This window comes from Cornus florida, unplaced genomic scaffold, assembly GCF_030987335.1.
Source record: "Cornus florida cultivar Cherokee Brave unplaced genomic scaffold, ASM3098733v1 CherokeeBrave_3.0.0_Hap2_Chr04, whole genome shotgun sequence".
Lineage (NCBI taxonomy): Eukaryota > Viridiplantae > Streptophyta > Magnoliopsida > Cornales > Cornaceae > Cornus > Cornus florida.
Genome location: NW_026775574.1, coordinates 102840348 through 102858331, shown reverse-complemented (window position 1 = coordinate 102858331; position 17984 = coordinate 102840348). Strand labels below are relative to the sequence as shown.

The following is a 17984-nucleotide window of genomic DNA, read 5'->3' as shown; positions in this document are numbered from 1 at the left end:
TTTAAATTTTGGGTAAAGTACAGCCACACTCCTTAAGATTTGGCAAAAGGACACTCAAAGGAAACTTATCTATTTTTTAGACAAAAACACCTCCTAAAGGTTCAAAAATGGACAAAGACACCCCTTTAGATGAAAAATTGACCAAATTACCCTTTGACCGTTTATGAGACTTTTTTAACTTTACAATTTAATAAATTAGACCAATCTACCTTCATGAATAATTTATACATAAAAAAAAAAGTAAAAAAAAAATTTTTTTTTTTAAATTCACCTTTTTTTTTTTTGTTATTTACTTTATAAATGTCTTGACTTCTTAAAAATGTAGACGTCTAAAATGATTTTTTGATTCAATACATATATGTAAAATAAATTATATTTTGTTATTACTTCTTTTCTTTTTCTTTTTTATTTTTAAATTAAGATGCTTAATTCTTTCATCTAAAAAAATTAAACCAATCTCTTTTCCTTAAAAAAAAAAAATATGGTACTAGTATAACTTTATGCATCTTAAATTATATATCAAATATTATGCATTTTCTAATATAAAAGAAAATAGGTACCAGTATAACTTTATGCATGCCTTTGTTTTATTTTTTTGTCCCTTTGTTTTATTATTTTTTTCCCCTTTTATGTTGAAAAATGCATAATATTTTATATATAATTTAAGATGTATAAAGTTATACTGGTACCATATTTTTTTATTTTTTAAGGAAAAGAGAGTAGTTTAATTTTTTTTGGATGAAAGAATTAAGCATCTTAATTTTAAAATAAAAAAGAAAAAGAAAAGAAGTAATAACAAAATATAATTTATTTGAAATATACGTATTGGATCAAAAAATCATTTTAGACGTCTACATTTTTAAGAAGTTGGGACATTTATAAAGTAAATATAAAAAATAAAAAATAAATAAAGAAGTGAACAATATAAGGTTTTTTTATTTGTTACTTTTTTTATGCATAAATTGTTCATGATGGTAGATTGGTCCAATTTATTAAATTGTAAGGTTAAAAAAGTCTCCTAAACTATCAAAGGGTAATTTGGTCAATTTCTTATGTAAAGGGGGTGTCTTTGTCCATTTTTGAACCTTCAGGGGGTATCTTTGTCCAAAAAATAGGTAAGTTTCATTCGAGTGTCCTTTTGCTAAACCTCAGGGGGTGTGACTGTACTTTACCCTTAAATTTTTAGACATAATGAAAAATAAAATCATGATCTTAAAATGAAAAATAAAATCATAAACGTAAGTTATAATTTTATCACAGTGTGACACAAAACTCTATTCTTTTATTACTTATTTTAACTTTGCAAACCAGAAATGTAAAATTCTTATGCTGCTTTTGGTGTTTAGGATTGAAATGGAACGTTGATCCGAACATTTCGTAATTTGGTATGAAATTTAAAATAAAAATAACTATTACCTTGAAATAAAAATTCATTCCACAATTTAACCCAAGAAAGGTAAGTTCATAAAGCTGCAACAACTTTCACATGGTTGTTGCTCACCAATGCTTATAATTTGGTGCTGGTTAAAATGGTAAGTAGGTTTGTATAAATTATAAAATATTAAAATTCTTAAATGATGATTTTACCCTTATACACTCATTACACCTATATACCTATATATATATATATATATATATATATATATATATATATATATATATATAGGTTTTGGTGGCGTATGTCGTGGCTGGTTGAATCTTTGGGGCAGGTCTAGATGTATGGTGGTTTGAGAGAAAAATTGAGTTTCTCCCGGTAACCAATTTAAACCTATTTGATCTTAGGGTATTTAAGTCAAGTATATTTGTCAATTTTACATAAATGGGTAATAAAGTTAATTCATCATTGTTGGGGTGTTTTTGTCAATTTTATCAAACTTAAGAGGGGTCTAAAAATAGGTCAACTTGTATCTGTTTTTCTATCAAACCTCCAAAGGTGTCATTCTATTTTTACTTCTTTTTTTTTTTTTTTTTTTTTTTTAATCCTTAACCCATTCGATTTTCAAGAATTAGTCAATTTTCAATTATTGGAATTCAAAGCAAATCATATACAACCCATTGTTCCCAATTCAAATATCATGTGGTAAGCCAAATGAGTTTAGTTGAGATAATTACTATTATTTAAGAGAGAAGTAGCCACCACTTTATTTATTTATTTTTTATTTAATTCAGTTTCTTATTCTCATTTTTACTTAAATTTTGGAGAAAGTTTAATTAATTTTGGCAGTTTCCTTATAATGCCATGGTTCCTTCTGAGGATAGATTCCATATGGTGTTAGGATTCCTTAATTATAAATACACGTAGGTAGAATTCACAAGTCGATCGATTAATCTTTTGAACTTGCAACCAGGACGGTGAAGAAACTGATCAAGGTGCAGCCAGGACGGTAAAGAAACTGAAGGTGCAGCCATGTCTATGAAAGCAAGCAAATAAACGTTTACGGACTGTGACGAAAGGAGAAGTTGAAAGTGCAGCCATGTCGTCGAGAACAAATAAAAGAAACTGCAAAGAAAGAGTCATGCCTTACTTTCCGGACCATGTCATTGATGGAATACTGTCAAAATTGCCTGTCAAGTCTCTGTTGCGATTTAAGTGCGTATCAAAAGCATGGCACTCTTTGATCTCTGAACCTGACTTCATCAAAGCACATCTCTTCCAAAGATGATATGAGAGACTACTAATGATTTCCCCGTTCAGTCATTATCTCTATTCCATAAACCTTGAACGACCAAGAATCATTAATGACATTGAAGCAATGAATAGTAGTGATATTGGGTCCCAAATAATTGGTTCTTGTAATGGGTTATTATGCATAAGTATTCGCATCTCTCATTTATATATAGTTAATGTGATACCCCTCGATTCTAGAGCCACGGGTGATCAAGTCCGGGCACAAATCCGAAGGATACCAGACAATTAATATATAAACAAGCAGGAATAAAACTGAATTTAAGAATAAAATAATTATATGCTGAAAAGAATTATAATTATAAAACCTCCAAAATAAATTTTTTAATATAAATAAACTTTCCAATCCGTACAACTCGGGAATCCATCTAGTGGACCCCTAATAATTCCAACTGGTAAAACATTTACAGAATTAAAATCCAAAACCAAAATAAGAAAGAAAATCATATGTAGTCGGAAGAGTGAGTGACTGTATCTGCATCACCACGATCAAACCCTAAGCCTGGTACTCAAGAACACCTGAAAAATAAAGGTGGGTCAGGCCCACATGCAAGTTCCATCCTACTACAATCCGTACATAAACCCGATACGCAGATACATCCTAGATAGCTCGGCAATATCTACAATAATCCATAGATATATAAATACACACTATAGGATGCTCACTAGCCTATAACATAGTTCAGCCTGGGTAGAAGGTGACATATAAAACACGCTTTTCAGCGGCCAAGTACCTAGACCTACCAGAGAACATTAGCTATATCTAGCTACTCAACCTTTGCAATATACGCACCCTAACCGTGATCAGGAGACTCAAGCTCGTATCACGGTACCATAAATATATATATAAATTCTTTCCTAATGCAGAAAAATAAAACAAACATCCGTTATGTCGTTCAACTGTTTTAGTTGACAGGACATGCATCCATGTAGGATTTAACTATTTTAGTTAATCCATTCCGTATGTATGAAAGGGTTAGGACTTAGCTTTTTGATCTAATCCATCCCTGATATGTCACCGTCTCATACCGGTACATATAATGAATATGATCCACACATGATGCACACCCAAAATGAACATCAAGTATATCCAGAACCAACATAATAGAAATCAGATATAGATAAGCTCCTATCATGCATCCAGTATATGATTATATTCATAGATGCTCCTTTTAAATTGTTAAAATAAGAATAAACAATTTAAAACATCCATTTCCATGTAATTGACAGAACCAAAATTAAGACAGTTCAGCAATTATCCTCCATAACATAATATAATGAATATCAGAATTTTAAACTGCACATTATACTAGAATTCCAAATCAACACATCCATACTAGTTCGTTTTAAATGTTAAAATGATGACTAGCATTTACATCCTCCCATATCCTTTACGGCATGCAAATTTATAATTAAATCTCATGGCATCTATGTAATTCCCCATTATAAATTATGTGTCGGATATAATGACACTCCAAAGTTTAAGTACATCATATGAAACTTCAAAAGTATTTTATACCAGTTTCATTTAATTTGCTGACACGAAACTAGCAACTAACCTTCCACTACTCCCGACAATATACAACTTATTAGATACGAGTACATGACGTCATAACCAACATTCCTGGAACTGAACTATGCTAAATATATCATTGATATAAATTCTAACAATAATTACAATGTCAGTCCAAATTAAGTTGTCAAAACAACTTAGCAAAACAAACATTCCTCCTTCCTTGACAGTAGGCCTATTATAAGCTTATGTTTTATGACATGCATTTAGGTTTAGCGCCTTAGCATAAACCAACTATTTGAAGGCTTTAACAAGTTAATTTTAATCATTTAAAACCCCCCACCACTTTCCAGTAATTACCTTTAAGCCCCTAAACTTCAGAAAAATTGCAGAAAACACCCGTAGGGGTTTTTTTCCCATGGGAGCCGGCTCCCCTTTATTGGAGCCGGCTCCTAGGCTTCTAGAGCCGGCTCCCCTTTATTGGAGCCGGCTCCTAGGCTTCTAGAGCCGGCTCCCCCTCATGGAGAGCCGGCTCTCTCTTCAAGGGAGCCGGCTCCCACCATTCGGGAGCCTGCTCTCTCCCTGAGAGCCCCTCTGCCTCATCTCTACTTCGTCCGATGATTTTTCTGCGTTTCCGGCGAAGTCCGACGTTCCTGTCCCAAGTATTTTAACATTCCTAGGGTTCAATTTAAATTCTTAAAGCCCTAGAAACTTCTCACCATCCAGCATGCATTAATTGACAAAAATCTAAAACAAAAACAAAACCGTATCCAAAAACGCCAATCACAGTTAACTGAACATATGAACAATCTAAAGTCTGATCACATGTGTCAAAATTCCATTTTAAAGATTAATTAACTTCCTAACCATCCTAACAACACCCCATATTCCATTATGAATTAATTTATAGAGGTTTAATACATAATCTAACAATTTATGCAAGGAAAGCCATCTTCAGTTATTATACGTTAACCAAATTTCAGACTAAACTAATATGCATAAAATTTGTTTTAAAAGTTTTAATTAAATTCCCGGAGTCTATTTAGAATGCACAGAACACAAGTTTACAGGAAGGAGAGAATGAAACTTGCCTTTAAATTTCGTTTTGAAACCTTACAGCAGCATCGTCTCTAAGTTCCAGAATTCTCTTATACTGCTCCCACCTCTGACCATTGTTCCATTCCTCTGTTCTTCCTCCTTAGCTTCATAGATTAATACTACGTGAATAATGTTTTATTCTACCCCTTGCAGACTACACAAGAATTTACACATTGAAGTGTATACAACCCTCTCTATGTAACTCTGTTTTTCCTCTTAAATTACCCCTACGTGAATAGGGTTTTCTCCCAAAACCCTTGCAACATATATCGTTATATATATATAGACTCCTCTGAAACCCTAAATCCCAAATCCAGTAATCATAACCCTAAGTCCAGCCCAACTACAAGTCGGCTACCTAATTACTTAACACCAAAACCCTAAACGTAAATATAACTACAACCATATAACTTAAATCAAATAAGTCACACAAACCATTTAAAAACACGTAATAATAATAAAAAAATACCAATTAATCAAATAAATAAAATAAATCCCAATTGTACGTAATTAAGTTAAAATAAATAAACAACATAAAACAAATACACAATACCAATTTTAAACAAGTAAAACAATTAACCACTTAGCCAGATACTCATATTTAAATGCACACAAAACAAATAATCAATTTATCAATTTAAAATGCACATAAATAATTAATTAAATTTCCATTATATCCTTTTTAAAATTAGGGGTATTACAGTTAATCTTTCAACAGGAGTCTGGAAAAAAGTACCGGATCAGGGGTTTAATTGGTTCTTTACGGTACAGGGATTTGGCTATGACCACATTGTTGATGATTACAAAGGTTTGCGCATGTATTCACTCAAAACCAATTCTTGGAAAAAGGTTGAGTCACGGTTGCCTCACAAATATGACATCTTTTTACCCTACGGGACATCTCTGAATGGAGCCATCCATTGGGTTTGTAAAGACTATGAAAGAAAGCGGTATGTGATTGTTGCTTTCAGCTTGGTGGATGAGAAATTCTCCAAGATTGCGGTGCCGGTCCAGGAGCCAATCAATTCACTCGATTTAGGAGTGTTTAGAGGATGTCTTTGTATGTCAAGCCTTCAGAAAGGTGAATTTTGGGTGATGAAGGAATATGGCGTTACACGGTCTTGGACTAATGTTGCCAATGAAACTCCCAAGTCATTGGTTTTGATGAAGAACGATGAATTGAAGAATGATGAATTATTGTTTTTGACAGACTCCAAGAAATTCGTTTTATACAACATGAGAGAGAGGACTAGTAAGGACCTAATACTTCCAGATGCTGCAACCGTGGGTAAATTTTATAAAGTAAGTGGCTATGTGGAGAGCCTCATATCACCCATCATGAGAGTTTGAATTAGAGTCAATTTTTTAAATTTAGGAAGATAGAATTATTTCGATTAAGTAACAAGTTATGTCTTTTCCCGTAACAAGTTATGTCTTTTCCCGTAATTGTTTTCCTTCCTTCTTTTTCACTCTCTTGTAATGTAAGGTAAATTTTATAGCAGATCGGAAAAAAAAAATTTGTACAATACGAGGCTACCTACTAATTAGTAATTACTACGCCCCAGTATACTTTTGTTTTGCTTAAAGTATGCCATAAGATATATTTGTAATTTTATGATTTGCATGGGCGTCAGGAACGTTTGGTCTAAATTTGTGGCTTAGCTCACTATGGTTGAGCTAACGAGAACCGAACAAATATTCTTGATCATCGAGTGAATTATTTATCTAACTTTGCTATTGTGGAAAGTAGGAATGACCTTTTCACTAATTCGTTCTTTTAATCCTAACTAAAAGATTATTTTACTATTACTATTTTTTTTGTAAGTTCAACTTAAAGATTATGTTACATCTTGGAAGTGAGGATTGTGATATTAATGCTTTGTTCGGTAGGAAAGGAAAAAATTGGATGGAAGTGAGAGGAGAAGGGATGAATAAGAATCACATCCTAGAAAAAAGATTGTATATTTCCTCATTTTTGTTCGGTTTGATAGAAGAGAAGAGAATAAACTTTTAAGTAGGAAATTAGAGCATCTCCAGCAGTCTGATAAAATATTCTTTTATATAAAATATACACTGCCACGTATGATGTGTAATTTTTTTAATCTCCAAAAGTCTGTGAAGATACACTGACACATCACCAATGTGTAAAATTATTGTGTATTTTACACAACCACATCAGTATATTTTCTTTATCCTTCCCTCTTTCTCATTTCATTAACTAATCAACCCTATATTAATAGGCTTGTAAAAATTATGTGGGTCTAGGCATGACACTGAACAACCGCTGAAGCTAAAAATAAATAATTCATAATTTTTGTATAAATCTATTATGGCACATCACATTTACGCAAAAAAAAATATATACATAACGATTGGAGATGTTTTCGCTACACTTAATAGTACTATTGTTTATTGTAATTAATGAAAACTTGAAATTATTCAACTATTTGATGCTTAAGTACTATATATGAAGTGTTATAAGGGGTGTTTGTCCCACATCAGATTCAAATGGAAAGTGAAAGGAGTATAAATTGGTGGGTATGCAACACTACCCAATAATTTAAGTTTTTTGATAAATAGATAAGCGCTCAGACCGGCCCTAACGCAAGGCAACCAAGGCAATTGCCTAGGGCCTCATAGTCTAAGGGACCTTAGATTTTAGAAGGCCATGCATGCTTGATGGGCCACAAAATAAAATAATAATAATAATAATAATAATAATAATAATAAAATTGTAACCAAATGCACAGCAAATCATTAAGGGGCTCAAAATTCATAGCTCATGAATGAGTGATGGGCCACCCAAAAAAAAAAAAAAAATTGTAACCCAGCAAATCATTTAAGGGGCCTGAAAAAAAAAAAAAAAAACAAATGCCAGCAAATCATTTGAACCGCCTGGGCACCTCCAAGTCCTATTCCAATCTCCATTCTTGTAACTCTCTTTCTCAAAATCTCAACAGACTCGACTCTCAAGACTCAAGCTTACCCCCCTCTCTCTCTTTGCCCGCGCCTCTCCAAGATTGCAACCATAACAATTAATTTTTTTTCCTCAAAAATTAAAAGTTCAAAACCCAGAAAATTGAAAAAATCACAATATCACATCATCATCGTCTTCACAATTCACGTTTCTGTTCCTCTCTCTCTGTCAGACTATTCCAGACTTCCGGTTCGGGTTCGACGATTCGTAACTCACAAGGGTTGTTGTTGTTCAAGTTCAACACTTCGACTCTAATTCAAGTAATTCTTAAACCAAAAAATTATTTTGATTTAATTTGTCCTATTCTTCTGTGTGAACTGTGAACTCAATGAATTTGCCGTAATATAGGAGTTCCAATTTAACAATCCTTCACACTTCACTTGAAGACATATATATCAATTAGACATCTCATGAGGTATTTTTGTTTTTCTGTAAATCATTTCATTTAGACATCTCATAAGCAATCATTCACTTGAAGACATATCATTGAGCCATTGAGGTAATCTATATTTTCTGTTAGTAAAGCAATTTTTTTTTTTTTAAGTTTAGTTTTATGTTGATTGTGTTTCCTGTTATTTAGATTTCAAGATTCTTGACAATTATGTATACAAGAAAATTTGAATCTTGGTATGAAAAAAAAGAAAAAAAAAAAAAGAAGAAGAATTGATTCAATCTCAAAAAAGTGCTATTCATAAGTTTTTTTAGGAACAATGCACAAACTGAGAGTTTAGTTGAAGATTTGTTGAATGAAGAACATAGGAATGAAGAAAATCTTAATGAACATGGAGATTTAATGAATGAAGATACGAATGAGAATTAAAATGAAGAAAATGTTAATGAACTTGAAGATTTGGTAAATGAAGAGTATATTAATGATAATGATAATCTTCCTTTGAACATTAATGATCCAGGAAATTGAAAAGATATTGCTAAAAAAATGAGAGATTTATTAGTTGAAAGAGGTCCTCCAAGAGATGCTAAACTTGAAAATTTTCCTAAAAATTCAAAAAATAGACATTTATCTTCTACATATTACATTCGACACTTGTCAAACGGTGAAAAACATGAAAGGAGATGACTAATCCATTCGAGTTCTTTGGACAGAGTTTGCTTTTGTTGTAAGTTGTTTAAATGTGACGAACAAAAAACTCATTTGGTGAATGAAGGGGTAAATGACTGGAAAAATATTTGTGACAAACTTAAAAGTCACGAGACTAGTCGTGAACACATTGTTAACATGGGGAATATTGGATTGAATTAGAAATCAGATTACAAAAAAATGCAACAATCGATAAAAGTGTCGAAGAAAAAATCAACAAAAATAGAGAACATTAGAGGCAAGTATTATTGAGAATAATTTATGTTGTGAAAACTCTTGCTAAAAATAGTTTGGCATTCCATGGGGACAATGAGAAGCTTTATGAAGAAAATAATGGAAACTTTTTAAGCATAATTGAAATGATTGCTGAATTTGATTCGTCGAATTCAAAATAGAAAAATTCATTATCATTATCTTAGTCACAAAATTCAAAATGAATTTATTCTTCAGATATCCAATGAAATCAAATATGTAATCATTAAAAGGGTTAAAGAAGCAAAATACATTTTAGTTATTCTTGATTGTACTCCGGATGCAAGTCATGAAGAGCAAATTTTACTTATATTAAGATGTGTTAATGTTTCAGTAAGTCCGATAAATGTAGAAGAGTTCTTTTTAGGATTTCTAAAGGTAGATAATATATCAGGGTAAATGGTCTTGAACTTGATATTGGTGATGTAAGAGGACAAGAGTATGATAACGGTTCTAATATGAAAGGAAAACACAAAGGTGTACAAAAAAGATTACTAGATATAAATCCTAAAACATTCTACACTCCGTGTGGTTGTCATAGTCTTAATTTTGCACTTTGTGATATGGCAAGCTCTTGTTCTAAAGCATCATCTTTTTTTGGAGTTGTGCAACGCATGTATTCATTAATGTTTTCATCTTCCACAAAGCGATGGAAAGTTATCACAGACAATGTTAAAGGTTTTACACTTAAGTCACCATTACAAACACATTGGGAAGGTCAACTAGAAAGTGTTAAAGCAATAAGATTTCAAGTTCCAGATATAAGAAATGTTTTAATTCACTTAGCAAGTACTAGTGAAGATCCCAAAACAAAGAGTGATGCTGAATGCTTAGCTATTTATGAAATTGAGAATTTTGAGTTCTTACTTGGCATGGTTATTTGGTTTGATATATTGAATGCTATTAACAAAGTAAGCAAAATCATGCAAACAGAGGACATGCAAATTGATGTTGCTATAGATCTCTTAAAATCATTCATTTCATTTTTTGAAGCTTATAGAGAATAATGGATTTAAATTTGCTATGATTGAGGCTAAAGAGATCACAACTAAAATGGAAGTTGAACCATTATTTCGTGAAAGACGTGTCATTTATAGAAAGAAACAATTTGACGAGAGTACTAATGAGGAGATGACACAATCGGCCGAAGAATCGTTTAAAGTTAATTACTTTATATACATAGTTGATCAAGCTCTTTCTTCGCTAAAGAGTAGATTTGAACAATTTCAACAATATGATGACTCTTTTGGATTTTTGTTTAATTTGGAGAGGTTGAAGTATGTAAATTAATAATGATAGTTTGAAGTGTTCATGTCATAACCTTGAAAATATTCTAAAACATGAAATGGTTTCTGATATTGATGGGACTGAATTATTTTTAGAGCTATAAGTCTTCAGAGAAACTTTACCAAAAGAAACAAAAAAGGCAATTGAAGTATTGGATTTTATAAAAAGGCTAGGTTATTGTTTTCCAAATGCTTGGATTGCATATAGATATTATTGACTATCCTTGCATCTGCTGAGAGAAGCTTTTCAAAGTTAAAGTTAATCAAATCTTACATGCGGTCGACGATGACACAAGAGAGATTGAATGGATTGACTATGTTGTATATTGAAAAAGAAGTGTTGGAGAAAGTTGATTTGACAACTTTAATTGATAATTTTGCATCTCAAAATGCAAAATGATCACATTTACTTTAATGAAAATTTTGCACTTATATATATATATATATATATATATATATATATATATATATATATTTTGCGCATGTGAAACTTATGTATAGAGGGCCTCACATTTAAAGTTCGTCTAAGGCCTCTCAAGATTTTTTCAACCTCAGGGCCGCCCTGTAAGCGCCCAACCGTTACAGTTGGTATCAGAGCCAAACTCAATCCTTGATCAAATACCACGCCAAGCGCTTGACCCAGAAAGAGTCCTGATTAGCCACCCGTGTAGACAGGATGGCCCAACCGCTAGGGGTGGGCAAATAATCCTCGAATCCAATCCAATCCATTTCGTGTGGATCAGATCACAGATTGGGTTGTTAAAAATTCGATAATTTAATGGATTCTAATGATATATTAGTTAATAATTATTTAAATATATTAATTAATATAAATAAAGATTAGTGGTAAGCCAGATGAGTTTAGTTAAGATAATTACTATTATTTAGGAGAGAAGCAGACACCACTTTATTTATTTATTTTTTATTTAATTCAGTTTCTTATTCTCTTTTTTACTTAAATTTTGGAGAAAGTTTAATTAATTTTGGGCAGTTTCTTTATACTGCTTTGGTTCCTTCTGAGTTTTGAGATAGATTCCAAATGGTGTTAGGATTCCTTAATTATAAAAACACGTAGGTAGAATTCACAAGTCGATTAATCTTTTGAACTTTTCGTTAAGGTTTACGGACGGTGAAGAAACTGAAGGTACAGCCATGTCTACGAAAGCAAATAAGTGCAGCCATGTCTATGAAAGTAAGCAAATAAACGTTTACGGACTGTGACGAAAGGAGAAGTTGAAAGTGCAGCCATGTTGACGAGAACAAATAAAAGAAACCGCAAAGAAGGAGTCATGCCTTACCTTCCGGACCATGTCATTGTTGGAAGACTCTTAAAATAGCCTGTCAAGTCTCTGTTGCGATTTAAGTGCGTATCAAAAGCATGGCACTCTTTGATCTCTGAACCCGACTTCATCAAAACACATCTCTTTCAAAGATGCTATGAGAGACTACTAATGATTTCCCCACTCAGTCATTGTCTCTATTCCATAAACCTTAAACCAAGAATCATTAATAACATTGAAGCAATAGAGATTAGTGATATTCCGTCTGAATGGTTTCAAATAATTGATTCTTGTAATGGGTTGTTATGCATAAGTATTCGCAACTCTCATTTATATATAGTTAATCCTTCAACAAGAGTCTGGAAAAAAGTACCGGGTCCGGGGTTTAATTTCTTTACGATACAAGGATTTGGCTATGATCACACTGTTTGATTATAGAGTGTTGAATGGATCAGACAAAGACGACTTCCAGATGTATTCACTCAAAACCAATTCTTGGAAAAAGGTTGAGTCATGGTTTCCTCACAATAACGACATCTTTAGACCCTACGGGGCATCTCTAAATGGAGCCATCCATTGGGTTTGTGATGAATATGAAAGAAAGCGGTATGTGATTGTTGCTTTCAGCTTGGTGGATGAGAAATTTTCCAAGATTGTTGTGCCGATCTGAGAGCCAATCGATGTACTCGATTTAGGAGTATTTAGAGGATGTCTTTGTATGTCAAGCCATGTGAAAAGTGAATTTTGGGTGATGATGGAATATGGCGTCACACGGTCTTGGACTAATGTTGCCATTGAAACTCCCAAGTCTTGGGTTTTGATGAAAAACGATGAATTATTGAAAAATGATGAATTATTGTTTTTGACAGACTCCAAGAAATTCGTTTTATACAACATAAAAGAGAGGACTAATAGGGAACTAATACTTCCAGATGCTGCGGCCGTGGGTATATTTTTAAAAATAGGGGGCTATGGAGAGCCTCGTATCACCCATCATGAGAGTTTGAATTAGAGACAATTTTTAAAATTTAGGAAGATAGAATTATTTCGATCAAGTAACAAGTTATGTCTTCTCCCGTTGTTTTTTTCCTTCTTTCTTTTTCACTTGCTTGTAATGTGTGGGTGTCACTTATCAGACACTGATGTGGCACGTTGACAAGTCAATACAACCCTAGCTAAATCCTCCGTGGCAAGTTGAAAAGTTAAAAGCCTCGAAATATCAAATCTCGAGCACTCTAAACCCTGGCATCGCTCCAAGCCCTCAAGCCTTGAAAGATCAAATCTCGAGCACTCTACGCCCTGGCATTACCCCAGGCCCTCGAGCCTCGAAATATCAAATCTCGAGCACTTTAAGCCCTGGCATCGCCCCAGGCCCTCAAGCCTCAAAAGATCAAATCTCGAGTACTCTAAGCCCTGGCATCGATCCAGGCCCTCAAGCCTCGAAAGATCAAATCTCGAGCACTTTAAGCCCTGGTATCACTCCAGGTCCTTGAGCCTCGAAATATCAAATCTCGAGCACTTTAAGCCCTGGCATTGCCCGTGGTCCTCAAGCCTCGAAAGATCAAATCTCGAACACTCTAAGCCCTGGCATCGATCCAGCCCTCAAGCCTCAAAAGATCAAATCTCGAGCACTCTAAGCCCTGGCATCGATCCAGGCCCTCAAGCCTCGAAAGATCAAATCTCGAGCACTTTAAGCCCTGGCATCGCTCCAGGCCCTCAAGCCTAGAAAGATCAAACCTCGAGCACTTTAAGCTCTGGCATCGCTCCAGGCCCTCAAGCCTCGAAAGATCAAATCTCGAGCACTTTAAACCTTGGCATTGCTCCAGGCCCATCAAGTCTCGAAAGATCAAATCTCGAGCATTCTAAGCCCTGGCATCGCCCCAGGCCCAATAAGCCTCGAGAAGCTGATCTTCGAGCATTCCAAGTCCTGGCGCCACACCAAGCCCATCAAGTCTCGAGAGACAGACTCTCGAATATCCCCAATCCTGGTGTTACGCCAGACGATGTTGTCTAAAAAGATCGGAGCTCCTTAGCACAAGATGAAGGTAGGATCTTCGTGTTATAGGAATCCATGTTTGGGAAACTTAAGAGGATCTTGGATTGATGGATGAGAAGTTAAGAGGTACTTTCGCTCTTGGCAAGGCCCAATTAACAAGATGATGGGATTATACACGTCGTGATAGCAAACCTTAAAATCACAATTAATGCTGTGTCAAGCTTGACCAACTGACGGCCAAGCAACATTTAATACCTCTGATTAGGGGAGAAGTGACATGGCAACATGGGACAAGGCTCGAGGAAATAATTAGACCCTTCAGACCCCTAAATCTTCAGGATTACTCATGTAATCCAGATTTGGGGTAATGCATGCGAGGAACCATGCATAGAAGGGACCATTGGATAATGACCAATGAAATCTAGATCTATAAATGGCACTGTCCTATGAAGAAAGAACCAACCTCCCGAACGAAAGAAAAGCTGTCATAAAATACTGTATACTCGCCCTACCACTTTCTTGATCTTGATAGTTAGTCTTCTTTTCCTCCTCCTACACTGAGCATCTCCTCTGTTTTCCTTCGTATATGTATTCCTGATATCTCTATTTTATTGCTATTTTATTACCTAGTAAAAAAAAACCCTTACATTTTGGCGACTCCACTGGGGATATCAGTACAAGCAGATAGAATTATAGGATATGCCGACTCACCATTCAGAGCCCTTTGTTAGAGGTGGTGGTGACGTTCCTCTTCAATCCCAGGCACCGTCACATGCTTCCAATGGTTGTGCGCCGCATATCGCAATGCCGGAAAGCTCAGTGGCCCTTTCTGTTCATGAGGAGTTGTTGCAGTCCAATTGTGATCTTAACGACCGCCTTGATAGGTTGGAGGCCTTGATCATGCAGAGTGCACGAGCCAAAACTATTTCTCCCACTAGAGTGGCCCTTCCTGAGCATAACCAGCCAGGTAGTTCATCTACTCATGTGCCACCGTTATGGTATCCGCCGACGTAAGCCCAAGCAGCCCCAAAGCCCACCCCAGTTCAAATAGTTCCACTGGCAAACCCCTCCCCGGAATATGTCACTAAATCTATGTTACGTGATTTTTTCATGAAGCATGCCCCATCGGCTGCATGTGCGTTAGTTTTGCGTACGGAGCCTCTTTACTCAAAAAGCCTGGCTCAAACACCATACCCACAGGGGTACATCATCCCAACATTTCCCAAGTACGACGACATCAAAGGGGATGCCGATGAGCACTTGTAAAGATTCGTGGAATCTCTAGGCCAACATAGCCATGACGAAATCCTACGCCTGCGAGAATTCTCCAAGTCTCTCACCAGGCTCGCGTACAGATGGTTTCGTAATCTCGAGCCAGACTCAGTCACCACTTGGCAACAACTCTCCCAAAAATTCCATGATAAGTTTGGTCAAGCCATCAAGAGGGTCACTATTTTCTCTCTCACCAAAGAAACGCAAGAATCTCACGAAGAGCCCCTCAAGTTCATTCTCGTTTCCAGACCCGTGCGAGGGAATACTTCGAGGGTAGCAGTGAAAGAGATCTGGTTGATATTTGCATACAAGGCATGGCTAAGACCTACAGGATACACTTGGTCAATCTGGGTCTCAACAACTTCAGCGATCTCACCACAGCTGTACGGAACATTTGTAAAGATTTCGCACCTCCCAAGGCAGAGGTCGCTGGATAGGTCACTCGCAAGGACACGCCGGTTGCTCCTCGCAATGACAGGGCAAAAAAGCGTCACAAGACAGATGTTAGGGCCAAGGGATCTTGAGCTGAGCGAACGAATGATCCTCCCCCATTCCCGGTATGTATGGAAGAAGTTGCCAATACTCTCGAACAATGGGTCAAGCACGGTGTAATCGTGCTGCCTGTCCCTCACAAAGAGCCCCCCGCGCAGGATCGTGCGAGTCCAAATTTCTGTATTTTCCACCAAGCCACTACACATTTAACAAGTGCATGTAGGACTCTGAGGCGAATTTTTTAACAACGGCTCGAGGGTGGTGATCTCGAGTTGACCGCGCCAAAGGATGTGCGGCGCAATTAGTACCCTTGTTATCGCGGAGTGGCTGTGGTCACGTATTATGACGAGTTGGAAAAAACCAATCCCACGCAATCAAAGGTTCAAGCACAGTACGGCGAGGAAGAGTACCGTGCAGCCGCTTCATCAAGTCAACCCTCCTTTCACCAGGCTCCATTGACTATTTCTTTCTCTGAATCTGACAAGGGTCTCTACCCCTCAGAATCGTCCACTCTATGTCACTGCACAACTCAATGGTAGGGAGTTCCGGCGCGCTTTTCTAGATAACGGGTCTTCCATCAACATCATGCCATGGGCCACCTTTCAGAAAGCTGGTTTGCCTCAAGATTGCCTTGTCAAAGAAACCATCAAGGTTTATGGTTTTGGCAATGAATCCCACCAGACTCTCAACTATGTAAATGTTGATCTCGCGGTTGGTAGATTTCGAGCTCCCACCAAATTCCATATCATCAAGGCTGATACATCCTACCATGTGCTCCTCGGGCGGGCGTGGATGCACCTTTTCGGCATAGTAGCTTCAACCTACCATCAATATTTCAAGGGCATCTTGGGTAACAAGGTCATCACAGTTTCGTGCTCTGATAAGCCTTTTGCCAAGCATGAGGCACACTTTACTGAGGCTCTTTTCTTTGATGAGTTGGATGATGAGGATGAAGAAGTAGAGGCGCATATAATTTGTACTCCGCTACCTAAATGGGAGGAGGTACAGCAGGGCATCTTTTACCCTCCACAGCAGTATGTTCATCGTCGCGCTGCAGAAGTCGCTACCCCGCGGGAGTGCAAACGAGTGAGGCTGCCGGATGGTCAATATGTCTATATCTTATGACAGTATACGGGCGCCGCCTTGGCGAGCCCAATTGTTGAGCCTACGAGTGTAAAGGAGGAGCCACTGCAACTGCCGGATCTCAAGGAAGTCAATCTCGCCCCTGCAGGACGAGAACCACTGACAACTTTCATTTCCTCGCAATTGGACCCATCGTTGCGAAATGGCCTTCTTTGCCTCTTGAAGGAATTCTCGGACGTCTTCGCATGGACCTATAACAAGATGCCAGGACTTGACCCCCAGCTCGTGACACATCATCTCAGTACCATCCCAGGCTCGCGCCCTGTCAAACAAGCACCTCGCATCTATAGACCTGAGCTCGAGCTTCAGATTAAGATAGAGGTAAAAAATTTACTCCTTGCAGGATTCATTAAGCCAATCTTACATCCAACTTGGCTGGCAAATATTGTTCCAGTGAAGAAGAAGAACGGACAAATTCGGTTCTGCGTTGATTTTCACGATCTCAACAAGGTATGCCCGAAGGATGATTTCCCTCTTCCTATCATTGACACGCTGGTTGATGCAACAGCCGGGCATTCACTTTTCTCCTTCATGGATGGGTATAGCGGCTACAATCAGATACGAATGGCCGAAGGAGATACCCACAAGACTGCGTTCCGGACACCACTTGGCAATTTCTACTACACTGTCATAGCTTTCGGTTTAAAGAATGCTAGAGCCACATATAAAAGAGCCATGACTGCCATCTTTCATGATATGTTGCATCACACGGTGGAAGATCATGTCGATGACTTGGTCGTGAAATCCAAACGGCGAGAGGATGATCTCCATAATTTGCGTCGCATTTTTTAGCGATGCCGTATGTACAATCCTTGATTGATAAGATTCGATATACTCTTTCTAGGGTGTGTTGCAATCTCCTCCACTAGAATTCTCTTCGGACTCCTATT

General features: G+C 36.5%; 1 protein-coding gene across 1 annotated transcript; it reads left to right on the top strand.

Annotated features, from left to right (window-relative positions):
* Positions 1–6113: 6113 nt before the first annotated feature.
* LOC132305490 (F-box/kelch-repeat protein At3g06240-like) lies at positions 6114–12861 on the top strand. Its single transcript, XM_059803125.1, has 2 exons — positions 6114–6599; positions 12532–12861. Exons 1-2 carry the CDS (start codon positions 6114–6116, stop codon positions 12859–12861), a joined length of 816 nt encoding a protein of 271 aa, XP_059659108.1.
* Positions 12862–17984: the final 5123 nt, after the last annotated feature.